General features: G+C 42.9%; 1 protein-coding gene across 8 annotated transcripts in view; it reads right to left on the bottom strand.

Annotated features, from left to right (window-relative positions):
* The window catches only part of STARD4 (StAR related lipid transfer domain containing 4), a 39,989-nt gene extending 28,452 nt beyond the window's left edge, over positions 1 to 11,537 (bottom strand). Inside the window, exons 1-7 of one of the 8 annotated variants that reach the window (XM_071731662.1) lie at positions 11,519 to 11,537; positions 11,042 to 11,249; positions 10,297 to 10,346; positions 8,676 to 8,802; positions 7,411 to 7,525; positions 6,824 to 6,846; positions 4,054 to 5,739 (exon numbers count right to left, since the gene is read on the bottom strand). In XM_071731662.1, coding sequence (XP_071587763.1) covers positions 5,725 to 5,739; positions 6,824 to 6,846; positions 7,411 to 7,525; positions 8,676 to 8,802; positions 10,297 to 10,346; positions 11,042 to 11,146 — 435 coding nt within the window. In that variant the 5' untranslated portion in view covers positions 11,147 to 11,249; positions 11,519 to 11,537 and the 3' untranslated portion in view covers positions 4,054 to 5,724. Of the gene's footprint in view, positions 1 to 220; positions 929 to 4,053; positions 6,847 to 7,410; positions 7,526 to 8,675; positions 8,803 to 10,296; positions 10,347 to 11,041; positions 11,255 to 11,518 lie in introns of those variants that run through there. The other 7 variants (XM_071731660.1, XM_071731655.1, XM_071731656.1 and 4 more) reach the window with 7 other exon arrangements.
* Between the last annotated feature and the right edge of the window lie 1,108 nt (positions 11,538 to 12,645).

Below are 12,645 nucleotides of genomic sequence, written 5' to 3'. Positions count from 1 at the left end.
AGCACATTGAACATGTAGTGGGCACCAGGTTTTCTCAGCTTCTTTTCCTCAAATGCTCCATTTTCATGGTACTGTCTGGGAGGCACACAGGCAGAGCAGAAAGATGGTTTGCCCACACAGAGTATATAAAGAACTTGATTCTTCATCTTGCCCACTGTATTGCAGCAGAAAGTGTTGGTTCCTTATGATCCCAGTAAAAAGGCAATTGGCTGCTGTAAAGTAGCATTTAAAGTACAATTTCTTAGAGCAAACACAATAAAGAAACAGGGCTGTATAGATAATTTTACATCCATTCAAATGCTGGGAACCCTGAATTGTGAGGCATCAAACAGATCCTATCCCTGGGTTATCACTTTTTTTTTCAATTTGAGCTACAGGATTTTGTTAATTCATCATTTCATTCATCAACCTACTCATTACTCCAACTATCAAGTAAGAAGGATGTCCATACAAGAACTTCTTGCCGCAGTCTCAGGTACAGTGAAAGCCAGGCAGGTGGTGTGATTGCTGGTACTGCATGGCAGCTGCCTTCAGGCTCTCCTTAGCTTATACATTTAGCTTATACATTTACTCTGCAGGCAGGGAGCACGCACTGAGCAGCAGAGGCCTGCCCCAGCTCAGGTTAACTGCTGTGTCAGTCACTAACTCCTTGATATATGATGGGTTTCTGGTGAAGATTACTACACCTGCTGGCCTTGGGAAAGTTTCAGTGTCTCAGCTCCAGTGGATTGTGTTTCTGCACAGACGCCTGACTGGTTGAGACAGGTAGACCATGAAGTTCACCAGAGATATCTGTGCACCTGGTGGCTCCATGATTATCTTGTATGTGTAAAAGATGCTGGCTTGTAGGGACATTCCTCATGTCCCAGTGATCAGGGATGTTGGTATTTCTTTCCATCTTCCTTCAGCTTCTGAGGAACTCAAAATCCTGCCATGCACACATACAAGAAGGGGTCTTACAGTACGCCAATGACAAAGTACTCATGTATGCAGCTGCTCAAATGCACTGCTTTGAGCATTTCCCTGCATCCCTACTGAGCCTTGGAGCCTGAGTTGGTAATACCAGCACCCTGTACGTCATGGTTTCTGACTGGAAACCAAGTTGAAGGCAGCACTGTGACTGACACTCTGAAAGAGTCATACTTAGGATAGTAATTTGCTGTCCAGAGTAAATTACTCTCTGGGTAATTTACTGCTCTCTCCCAGCCAGAGAAGGGTCAGTGCTGGCAGGCAGGTCAGCAAGCCCAGGTTCAGAGCTCAGGAAATGCTTCCTACGTATCCCGGGTATGGGCAAACTGTCCCACAGAAAGCCTGAGCAGGGTCAGTTCTCGGTGACACTCTGGGCAGTAACTGACATCCTAATAGCATCATCTGTGTTTCTTTTATCAAAGAACCACTTTTGAGGATCATTAGATAGTCATGCTCACTTTACTCACTGAAAGAGAATTTTTAAAGAAAATCACTTTGGAAGAGACAGTTCTGGTAATGTGTTAAGATCTGGGGTACCTTAATCCAGATTTGACATCTCATAGCATGTGGGTCATCTGTGCAAAGTGCACAGACAGCTCCTGTTGAGTGGTGTTACCATCTGTGCCTGTTGTCTCTCTGCTTCTAGCAAACCCTGAGGGAGCTTTATCCCACAATAATGAGTCCCCACCTGTGCTTTAAGATAGTGACCAGCACAGCTCAATGAGGATAGGAAAACATTTAATCTTTAACATAGATTTATTTTTCTTTATCCCCTCTTCATATTCTCCTTCACCAGGAGTTTAAACACCACCATTTAAGAAAATAATTTTAACAAATGCCCTTAATCATTTTCCAAAGATACACAGTGGCCTCTGTACTTACTCCTATCCCACTTTGCAGAGGCAGACTCGAAACATGCCCTACAAGAGCATGTTGTATCTCAGAGGTGGCAATTTCTTTTCTCAGCAACAAGAGGGATGCAACTCCTTGCTCAGAAGTCAATGCATCAGAACTCTCCTGCCTTTATAGAGGCTTAGTAAGAGAACAAGGAAAGGTTCTACGTAAGATATAGGCATTTTCTTCCTTTCTTCTGTAGGTGCTGATTAGGTAAGTAAAAATATATGTTGCAGCATGCTTTATAACCTTAATTAACATCCATATGCATTTGCAAGGTGCTACATGCTCATGTTTTGGAGAAACTTAATTTTGACTGTTAATACACCATTTCTCTAATATGTTGAAAGGTAAGTAATACAAAGACAGAATAATAATGTTCCTCCACAGTAGCCATGTGACTATTACAAGAAGCTATATATATTTTTAAAATTTAAGCTTTGAGAAAACCCTATTTGTACAGTTTTCAAGAGATTTCAGTTTAGCAGAAATCCAAGTTGCACATGCACATTGGCTTAAGTCATGTTTATAAGTAAAACAAAGCTTTCATGCTTTCAAATTTAAAGAGATCAACTATTAGCAATTGAGATGATCATGCAGATGAACTATATCATCAGACATAACCCCACAAAATAAAACAGAACACTACATCTGCCTGCACAACTACTGAGAAAGCTAAATCACAAGTCTGTTTGAATAATTTATTAATTTATTCTGCAATTGCATTCAAAATATAGATCACAATATCTTAAATGTTGAGCACAGTCAGTTAAAATCTCTGTTAAAAGACTGACTTTCTGAACATAGGCACAACTTGGCTAGTTGTAATTCACTAGACTGGACTGTAATTCACTAGAATTACAGCTACTTTCACAGCAATGAACCTCCTGGGATGAATCACCAGCTCACACCACCAAAGCATTTCTGCTTATTTATGATTACTGGAGGAATTACACAGTCTTTTCAGTTTTTACAAATTCATCACATTTCACATTTATAAATACATCAAATTTGAGATCAGAACTTGTGCCATTCCCACAGGATCTACCTGAAGTACTGGTCTACCTCCCAGCAGGCTGTGGTCGAATACCTTGGACCACCCCCAGAGTGAACTTTGCCCAGTCTCTATCTTCTGCTCATGTTAAATAAGGGGCACAGTGACAGGCAAGGTTTAATGATGGATGTTTTAGGAGAGGTACAGAAGCCTAACATAAAACTGTTGTATCTTTCCCCACCTGTTTCACCCACACACGAAGCACCAAGTTGAAGTACCAAAGATTAGACTGCCATACTGCCTACACCCCTGTATAAGTAAGTTTGTTTATTTTTTAAAATTATTCATATAAAAATAATTTTGATGTGTCTATATATATGCCATTTCCCTAGAGAAAACTGGTCTCTACTACTCTTGGTCACCTTGTTCAGAAGTCACTTTTGGATAACTATATTCCAGTTTAACTGAAACACTCTTAGAATCAAGTCTTGGAGAACCCCAGAGACTTGCAGAAATTCTGCTGCTGTGGGAACGAGAGAAATCTATATTAGGTGCAATTTACTTCTCCCTGTACCTCCTAAGTAGCAAAGCATGGGCTCCTGCATGTGGTCCTTTCAACTGCTTTCCTGATTTTACTGTCTTGGCTCCATCTCGGCAGTCCACTCAGGAGGAAAACCATGCCATGGTGGGAAAAGAGGTTCTGATTGTGTAAGTACCTGATTTTGTGGTTTTCTTGGTTCTGAATGTATTCTGGGTAAGGAACAGCTCTGCTTCAAGATCTAACATTCCTCTCAAACTTTAGCTATCTAAAAAGAAATAAATTTTGGCTTTCAAATGAATAAAGCACTATGAAACTGGACATCTTTCATCTAATTCTGCATTACTTTCTAACTGAACTGCTTGGTATAATGTCTCTAGGCATTGTTTCAGCAGCATATACATTGTCAATCATTGTACTCATAAACCAGAAAAATTTGCAAGTGTGGCATCCTGCAAAATAAATCCTTAAAATTTGTAAGCAACTTCCATGATTTCTCCTTATCTGAAAAATAGAGAATTGTACTACACTCTTTCATCTTGTTTAAAAGAAAATTTTAAAAATTACAGAGAGCCCATGTTCTCTGTATCCTTAACTACTCACTCAAGTTATCCACTTGAATGTTCAGAACCATAGGTAGAAGAAAGCAGACTACACATTAGAACACAAAAAGACAGTTTAATCAGTGTTTAAGGAATAAACTACTATAATGCAAAATAAGCCTACTTCGCATTCAGAAACCTGTCTCTCCTATACAAAATCTTTCAATTTCTAGGCCTGATACTGAAAACTGTTGAGAACAAGAAAACCAGCATGGAGAATTTTTTACTAAAAACATCATAATAATTAAAATATAGTAGCAATTTTCTTCCATTTGAACACAAATTCTTTCAATTTTGCTTCAGCCACTCTCTGGGTTTCATCAGCCTATCCTCACTGAAAGCATAAAAAGCCATTTTGCTGAACAATAAATAAGGCTAGATACTAGAGAGGTGTGAAAGCCCTTAAAATGGGTGCTTGTAACAGGGACCTTTTCTGCCATGCCTAGTGTTGTACAAACATCACCCTGATGTCTTACGCTCCTTTTAACCCATTTCTTCAGCAATGAAGTGCCTCTGTGTAGATTTAAATTGGCTTTTTACAGAGCAATGGAACATGTTTTCTCCCTTAACAACCCCTTGACTAGTCCCAGCAGTTTTTGAAAAAAAGACATGAATATGCAGAGTCACTATACCTGGTGACCTTACACATGTGGTCTTTGTAAGTAGGAAGGATAAATAAGGTATATTTCACACAGCTTTCCCTATAATCATGTCATAATTCATGCCATGTAATGCCCACAGAGCAGCACGTTAGAATTTTCATACTTGCCTCTGTACCAGTACCACAAAGGAGTGGACCCTAGTATTTTGGAAAAGAATGTCTGCTGACTCTGACTCCTCAGAGTCCTTGGAGGTGAAACACCACTTTGTGAACTTTTAGTACCAGGGGGGACCCAAGGAAGTAGAAAAGATGGGAAGAGGAACATTGGAGCTTAAAGAGAAGTGCAGAATACACAAAATCCAACAGGGAGTTGACATTTTCTACCTATGAAGACACCAAAGGCCATCTGATGCCATTGTTTTTAACCATCTTAAAACGTGCTAGATCCCTTAAAACATGAAGCATGTTGGAAGAACCCTCACTGTATTTAATGTTTTGTTTTTTCTACCTCTTTTCTTGAGCAACAAGAAAGAAATCTTCACTGTTCAGAATTCAGCTGCAGTGGTCAGTATTTCTTTTTTTTTCTGCCCCTCCACCCCCCTTTTTTTTCTCCTGCGAGTTCATTACCAATGCTTGGATTGTACGGATACAACTGGACCCAAAATATTAGGGCTTCAAGGGCTTCCCTAACTGCTACACAGCTAACCATGCCTCTGCTTGCACTTGTAAAGTACAGAGACAATTAAAGTCTCACTTGAGCCGACTATGCATAACAGGATTAAAAGCATAATGTCATAGCATAAAGTTTTAAAGAGAATTCAGGCTCCTAGCAACACAGACAGCAATCTTTTGAAAGCCCCTGCTTTGCAATTATCAGCCGGGTGGCTAAGTATTCTTTAAAAATTGACCATCTGAGCAACTCTGCAACTTCAGCTTTGGCCTGCAGCTGCTCATGTTTCAAGATGATAATTTCATTTATTGCAAAGATCAGTCTAGGGATATTAACACAGAACACTCCAGAGCATTGCACCAACATTCTGGAAGTCTGTGCTCTTGTGGCTACACCAATGCCTATACCTGAAGCAAGTTAGTGGTCCTTTCTGTTGTCTTAGTAATTCCAGGATTTTCATTTAAGATAGACCTAAAAAACCCAAACCACACCATACACCCAATTACATGCAAATTTAAGTAAAAAATTCTTTAGAGGTCAGAGTATCACAGAAGATCCATAGAACATTTGCTGTTTTGATATCTGTGTGATTAAAATGCCACTAAAAATTATGGGAAGACACTTGATGACTTAACTGAGCTTTGGATCAGCTGTAAGGGCATTTCTTTATATATGTACTGAGACTGTTACATATAGTTACAGTTAAATTATATATATATATTATATAGTTATAGTTACAGGTGTAACATCAATGAAATACCTATAATGAATACTTGGTTTCGCTAACAAGAGCAAATAGCTTTCTTATGAATAGTATCCTTTAACAACTAAGCTATGTAATATTTCTATGATAAATCAAAGCAAATTTTTATAAACAAGTTACAGATGTACCTGTACAAACTAAATAAATCAAAAAGTTTAAGTAAATATATAAAATATATATATATTACAAAATTACATCTTCAATGAGATGCTGCCTGTACAGCAACCTGCACCAGCAAACTCCTGAGAACTCCACTCTCAATACTGTTGAAGAGAGCTGAGTTCATGCTGCATTTTTCAAGCCCATCCCCACATTTTGTGTTTTCATTTTGAGTATTTTATAGACCTGCCCTACTCCTCACCCAGATGCAGAGTGCTGGGCAGGGAACAGAATCTGGCACTGTGCGTTAGGAAGGTGTGCTAAGTATCACATGAAAAAATATTTGGTAAAGTTGTCGAGATACTTCAACATAAAGGTTCAGGTATCATTCAGGAATGTTATTCATCTCTTAACCCAGTAGCTAACATATGCTAAAGAAATCAATGTAATTTGATCGCAAGAAACGCGTGGGCTGTTAAGTCATTATTTGTCTGTTTTCAGTGCCTTTTTCAGGTCAGAGTAGAAATTGGTCAGGGTACTAGACATGGCAGTGTCTACTGCAGATTGTGGTAGCAACCCTCGCAGTTCAGTCTGAATATAGCCTGTCAAAAGACTGTGGCTAGGGCAGTCCTTAAGGGGGACACAGAACCAACCGCAAGGGTGATTGAATCCACGAACAAAGTTAGGTCTCACCTCTCCATAGTCTAGGCTTATACCTATCAAGGGAAGCAAACAAACAACAACAAAAAAGGTAAATTAATTTAAAGACTGGTGAAAAAAAGGAAGGTACAGTACATTTAAAAGGTATGGTAAATTTAAAAGGTTCAAGTTTCTGCTTGGGGAATTTGGTAGAAGTGACAGAACCTCTTCAAGTTTCTATGTACTTTCGCATATTAAAGTTGTCTGCTCTTCATCCAAACCACACAACAGAGAAGCAGAGCTTGTCTGACATTAAAGATATTCCTCCCATTTACTACCAGGCTGAGCAAAGTGTTAGTCTGCCCACTCTACTGTAAAAGATGTGTCAGAGAACTCAACTTGCCTCTGCCATCCTGCCCCACAGTTGGCATAAATGAAACCTCCCACACAGGGGAGGTTCATGGGTAAACCAGTAACTCATACACTTCTTTAAACCTGTAAAATGTTAAAATACCTTTGAAATACTAATTAGGCACCACCTTACATGATTTTTTAATGCTTACTGCAGCACTTAATTTGAATCAAATCTTCAGCCAAGCAGTTGTTGCAAAATAAGAATTTGTAGGTAAGTCATGCCTTACCACATGTTAGAAGCCCATCTTCATAACTTGTAGTGTAGGAGAAATCCACAAACTCCCTTGGTGCTATGATGTTCCAGAGCTGACCAGCAGTGGTGTAGCGCATCACACAGCAGTTCTTGTTGAGTGACAGAATAAACAAGGAGGGTAAGAAAACAAAAATACTTTAGTATAATGAATGCAGGAGAATTTATGCTTGTAGGCAGCTGTATTTTCCCTCAAAGGTGGCAGCCTCGTGTCAACTGCAGTATGCAAATGTCAGTGAAACCTGCATGGCTGTGTTGTTTCTATTCTAAATGCTGAAGTTTTTAAGGACCTGCAGCTTACAACTGAGAGCTGGAGTTTCAGAGAATATCTGGCACCTTTAAACTGCACTGACTGGAACTAGAGAACTGTGCCAGGTCTGGGAACAGAAAGGCAAGCGGATCTTATGTGGGTTAGCCACTACTGATGAAGCCTGAAAGAAAAAATTTCAAGAGGCCTCTCTTGGTATTAAGATGCTCTATCAAATACTTTTAATTCACCAAGTAAACAATAAAACAGAATGCAAACAATTCTTCAAAAAAGGCTTTCTTAAAAGATGACAGTTTATTCAAATTTTAGGTAATAATTAGCAATGATACCTTATAAATGCCTTATAAAACTTCTTTAAAAGTCAGAGCAAAAGCCAATCCATGTTCAGTCCAAATGTCCACAGGGTTTTGATGTCATACTGAAGGCCCCCAGTAACCAAAAGAAGGCTGTCAGATCTTGTGTTATGGACTTAAAGCCTACCTTTCTTTAGGAAGTCCTGCCATTCAGTATGAACTATTTTGGCTCCCATCAAGAAGCCATGCCACACAGTAAAGTCAGCTCTTCAGGAGGAGACTGCTGCTTCTCCGCATGTGTATTATTAATACCCACAATTTTATTTCTTGTGGAACAGAAGAAAGCAAACTGTATGAAAATGCTTTAGCATATAAATTAGGAATACAGTTCTCTGTATGTGAAATTTAGAGGCTACAAGAGGTCCCAGAGAATTATGATTGATCAATTTTTAGTCCCTTATTTTTAGCATTTGATGGAAACCTGAACTTCAAGTTCCAGAGTAGGCGTGGGCAGTCAGACCTCATCTGAGGCCACCCACCACATCTATGCACAATATCCCATGGCCATGCAGAAAACAGGCAGACAAATGCTAGTATTTGCTGGCATGACTGCTCTGCTGTACTGTTAAATTTATGTTTGCATCTATACACATTTAATTAAAAATCTAAACAAATCTTCACCTCTTCAAATGTTTCCATAATGTCCATTGAAGTCATTAAGCTGTCCCAGTCTATCCTATAAGATCCAGGGCGAATATGATCCACTATTCTGTTTGTAACATCCTCCACCACACCTTGAGCTTTGTAGCTAGACAAAAACAGGTTTACAATTAAAGGTGAGAAATTCTTTATGAACATTCCATTAATCTGCAACAATATGCTTATGGTACCTGGACTTAGGGTCGGTGGACAATCATATCAGAAAAACAGGACAGAAAAAGACCTGCAGATGCCTCAATCTCTGCAACAAATGTTATTCTGAGAAACTTTGTCCTTATGCTGCAATCAGTATTTTGTTAATGGCAAAATCCTTCCATCCTTCCCAATCAACATGTTTCTTTCTCTAACAAATTATTTGCTCTTCTCAATGCATGAGCAAGGGAGTCCACCAGGGACAAGTAAAGCTAAAAGCTAGAAGAAAGAAGAGGAGGAATACAATGGGGAAAATATTTTTCATAAAGCAGACAAAACAGAAGACAACCAAGCAAATGACAAATTACCTTATGCTTTAGTGGCATATAAGAGCACCATATAAAATAAGTTGGTATGAAATATTAAAGACATTCATTTGTTATTAGGTATTTTCAGTAGACACCAGAGATTTTGTTTACTTGAATTACAGGGCCTCCAGCTCCTGAAAGGGAAGGATCCATCAGGACGAATGTTTTCAAAATATCTTATTCATTAAGCTGTTCTTTTTAATAAAAGGTAACTACTCAAGGAACAGATTCATCAATTCACTTGCAGTTCACCCATGTTCATTCATAATTATCTGGCTGGAGCCAACCTCAGCTGTATACACAGAACCAGTGAACCACGTCAACATGCCAGTAGCTTCTAGGGAGGTGCTTGGGAAGCTCTTCAGTGTGTCCTTTATCTGGCCAGGTTTATAGCCTACACACATAGGAGTGTTCAACTGCACACGGCAGCCACTGACCTGACAGTGGTTCAAGGTACACAACCTGTTGATGCCAGTGTGCCTGTGGCTCTGTTCCATCAGCAGACTTGGTGTCTTGGGTCATCAGTTCTTGCAGATTTAACAGGATTCAACAATTCAACCCCTTTGAGATACTCTCAAACTCTACCTTTTCACACAGCTTTTCACTTCTTCAGAGTGCTATTTTCTAGTAAGTACTTCTCTAGCTAGACCTACAGATACCAACCGAACCCAGTGACAGAAAGTCACTCACAACCACATGCTTGGCATTTTACTTTATTGCAGTTGCATAGTCTGGGTTGTCACCTAGTAACACTTCAGATCTACTGAACCTGGGCTTCATTCTGTGGCTTGCAGACCACCTTTCTTAAGGGCCTGAGCAAATGTTGTTGCCCACTTAAGTCAACAGGAGTTTTGTGGTTTGCCCCGCAGTGTTAATTGTCCATTGTTCTAAACACCATGCAACACTAAAGCATCAAAGTATAACACCATAAAGAAATGGTACAGGAACACTAGATCCATTTAGCTTCTTCTCTGGAGAATCTGTGTAGCTGAGGGCTGTACAATCCACAACCTTGATTTCTAAATTATACAAAACACATTTGCGGAACCTTAAAAATGTATCCAATTTCCAGGCAAACTTACAGGTATCCACTGAATTCCTCTGATGGTTTACGCCACACAGTTGCATCTTTCTAAAAGGAAAAGGAAGGAATCTGATATTGTAACTTACATACAATATGAGAAGTCCAGGGAAGGGGGGAAAAGGAGGGCAGGGGGATAATGGGGAAAGGTTGTGGCCACACTCAAGGCCTCACCAGTGCTAAGTACAGGGGAAGAACCACTTCCCCGGACCTGCTGGCCACACTGTTCCTGATACAGGCCAGGATGCCATTGGCCTTCTTGGCCACCTGGGCACACTGCTGGCTCATGTTCAGCTTCCTGTCAATCCAGACTCCCAGGTCCCTTTCTGTCTGGCTGCTCTCAGCCACTCTGTGCCCAGCCTGGAGCTCCCCATGGGGTTGTTGTAGCCAAAGTGCAGGACCAGAAGAGGAAAGTACAAATGAACATCTCACAGCACTACTAGTGCTAACAGTATTTTACATTTTGCTTTAAGAAAAGCCTATGGTCCTGCATAGGTAAGATTCCTCTGTGAGATACATGCTTCAAAATGGATAGAAGGAATTACAGTGGTGACAGCAAAAACACTTTCTGTGATCTAACTGTGCTAGAAAGGTAGTTTCACAAGGCCTCTCATATGACAGTCCTGCAAGAATCGGCCACATGTTGCACACCCATGCTATCCGGCGTTACAAGCTCGGCCCCCACCACGAGTGACCTACAGCTTCCTTGAGAGGGCTGCACACAACAAGCAGCCCAGATCACTCACGGTTTTCTTGGCAACCCGCCACTGGCTGTCTCCGATGCTGTGGTATTGAACCAAAGTGTTCCGCAGTTTCGTAGCCAGGGATGCTGAATCTGGCAGCGGATCCATTTGCCTTCCTCCTGCGTGACGAACGACACCCGTTCCGCAGACGCACACATCAGTACAGGGCACAACCTCAGGGACAGCTGCTGGCAGCAGTGCAATCCACGCCCTTCCAAAAGACAGCGCACACCCCACCCTCACCCTCACCCCTTCCGCTCCCCCACGCATCCTCCCACGCGGCTGGGCTGACAGCGGGAGGCCGGGAGGGCCCCTCGGGGGGGGCAGTGCTCCTCCCTTCCCCCCCGCCACGACACGCCCGTGGCGAGACGGCCGAGACCCTCCAGCTGCTGCCGCTTCCCGTGTCTGTCGGCTGCTGCCCGTGTCTGTCTGCCGCTGCCCCCGCCGCTGCCTCTGCCGGCCCCGGTGCCCCGCACTCACCTTGCTCCGCACCTTGCTCCGCACCTTGCTCCGCACCTTGCTCCGCACCTTGCTCCGCACCTTGCTCCGCACCCTCCACCTCTCCCCGCCGGTAGCGGCACTGCCGGCTGGCTCGGCAGCCCGGTGGCCAGTGGCGGCAGCCAATGAGAGCGCAGCCGGCTTCCCGGCGCAGCCAATGGCGGAGAAGGAGCCCACCCCCTTCTCCTCTCACGCGACTGCTCGACGCGGCACCGGCGTGCCGTCACGAGGCCGCTGGAGGAGGGCGCCCTCCCATTGGCTGCTGCGGAGATCGCGGCGCTCTGATTGGGTGGAGGGAGTGGAGTGATGGGCAGGGGGCGGGGACAAGGGCCTCAGGGCGGTGCGGAGCCTGAGGGAAGTGCGACCGCCCCGCCCCACACCGCTCAGCTCCACTCCGCTCCGCCCCGCCCCGCTCAGCTCCTCTCCGCCCCGCCCCACCCCGTACCGCCCCGCCCCGCTCCGCACCGCCGTGCTCCGCAGCGCCCTAAAGCGCCCCGCACCGAATCGCACAGATAGAGCGAGCGGGACGGGTGTTGGGTGTCCCGGGTGATGTTCGGCTAATGCCGATCTGGTCCCTATCGCCTGCGGTGACAACGGCGCTGTGTCTGCCTGTGAGCATCCCCACATCAGACTGTGTCTGCTCCCGGGCTCTTCTTCATACACATGGCCGTATTGCTGTCACTTTATAAAGGACTTTTTGCTGTGTTTGTTGCTTTTTAATGTTCCACACAGAAGAGCAGCTTCCCAGTTTAAGTGTCGTGTGGGTTCATTGTGCAGCTGAGGCTTGTGCTGAGAGTGCAGATATGGTGAGCAGGAGCCGGGAAGTTTCTCTTCCCTCGATCAGTGCTCCCAAGTTGCAATTAGCTCTGACTTTTCGTCACAGCATCTGAAAAATGAAACCAAAACCTTCGTCTAGACACGAAGGGCTTAGGCTAGTGCAACCGACATGTTTCCGTGAGGCCGGCTTGCTTTGGGTCAGCAGTGCTTCCAATGCGACTGAGCAGGCTTTTGAGGAAGAAGGACCGAAGTTTTGCTTCACACTGTAAAGCACCAAGCATACTCCTCTCAGGAATAAGGCAGCACCTGTGGTCAACCCACAGCTAAAGCAG

This window comes from Heliangelus exortis, chromosome Z, assembly GCF_036169615.1.
Source record: "Heliangelus exortis chromosome Z, bHelExo1.hap1, whole genome shotgun sequence".
In the NCBI taxonomy this organism is placed as follows: Eukaryota; Metazoa; Chordata; class Aves; order Apodiformes; family Trochilidae; genus Heliangelus; species Heliangelus exortis.
Note: the sequence above shows the minus strand (reverse complement) of the source record. Positions and strands in the feature narration are given on the sequence as shown.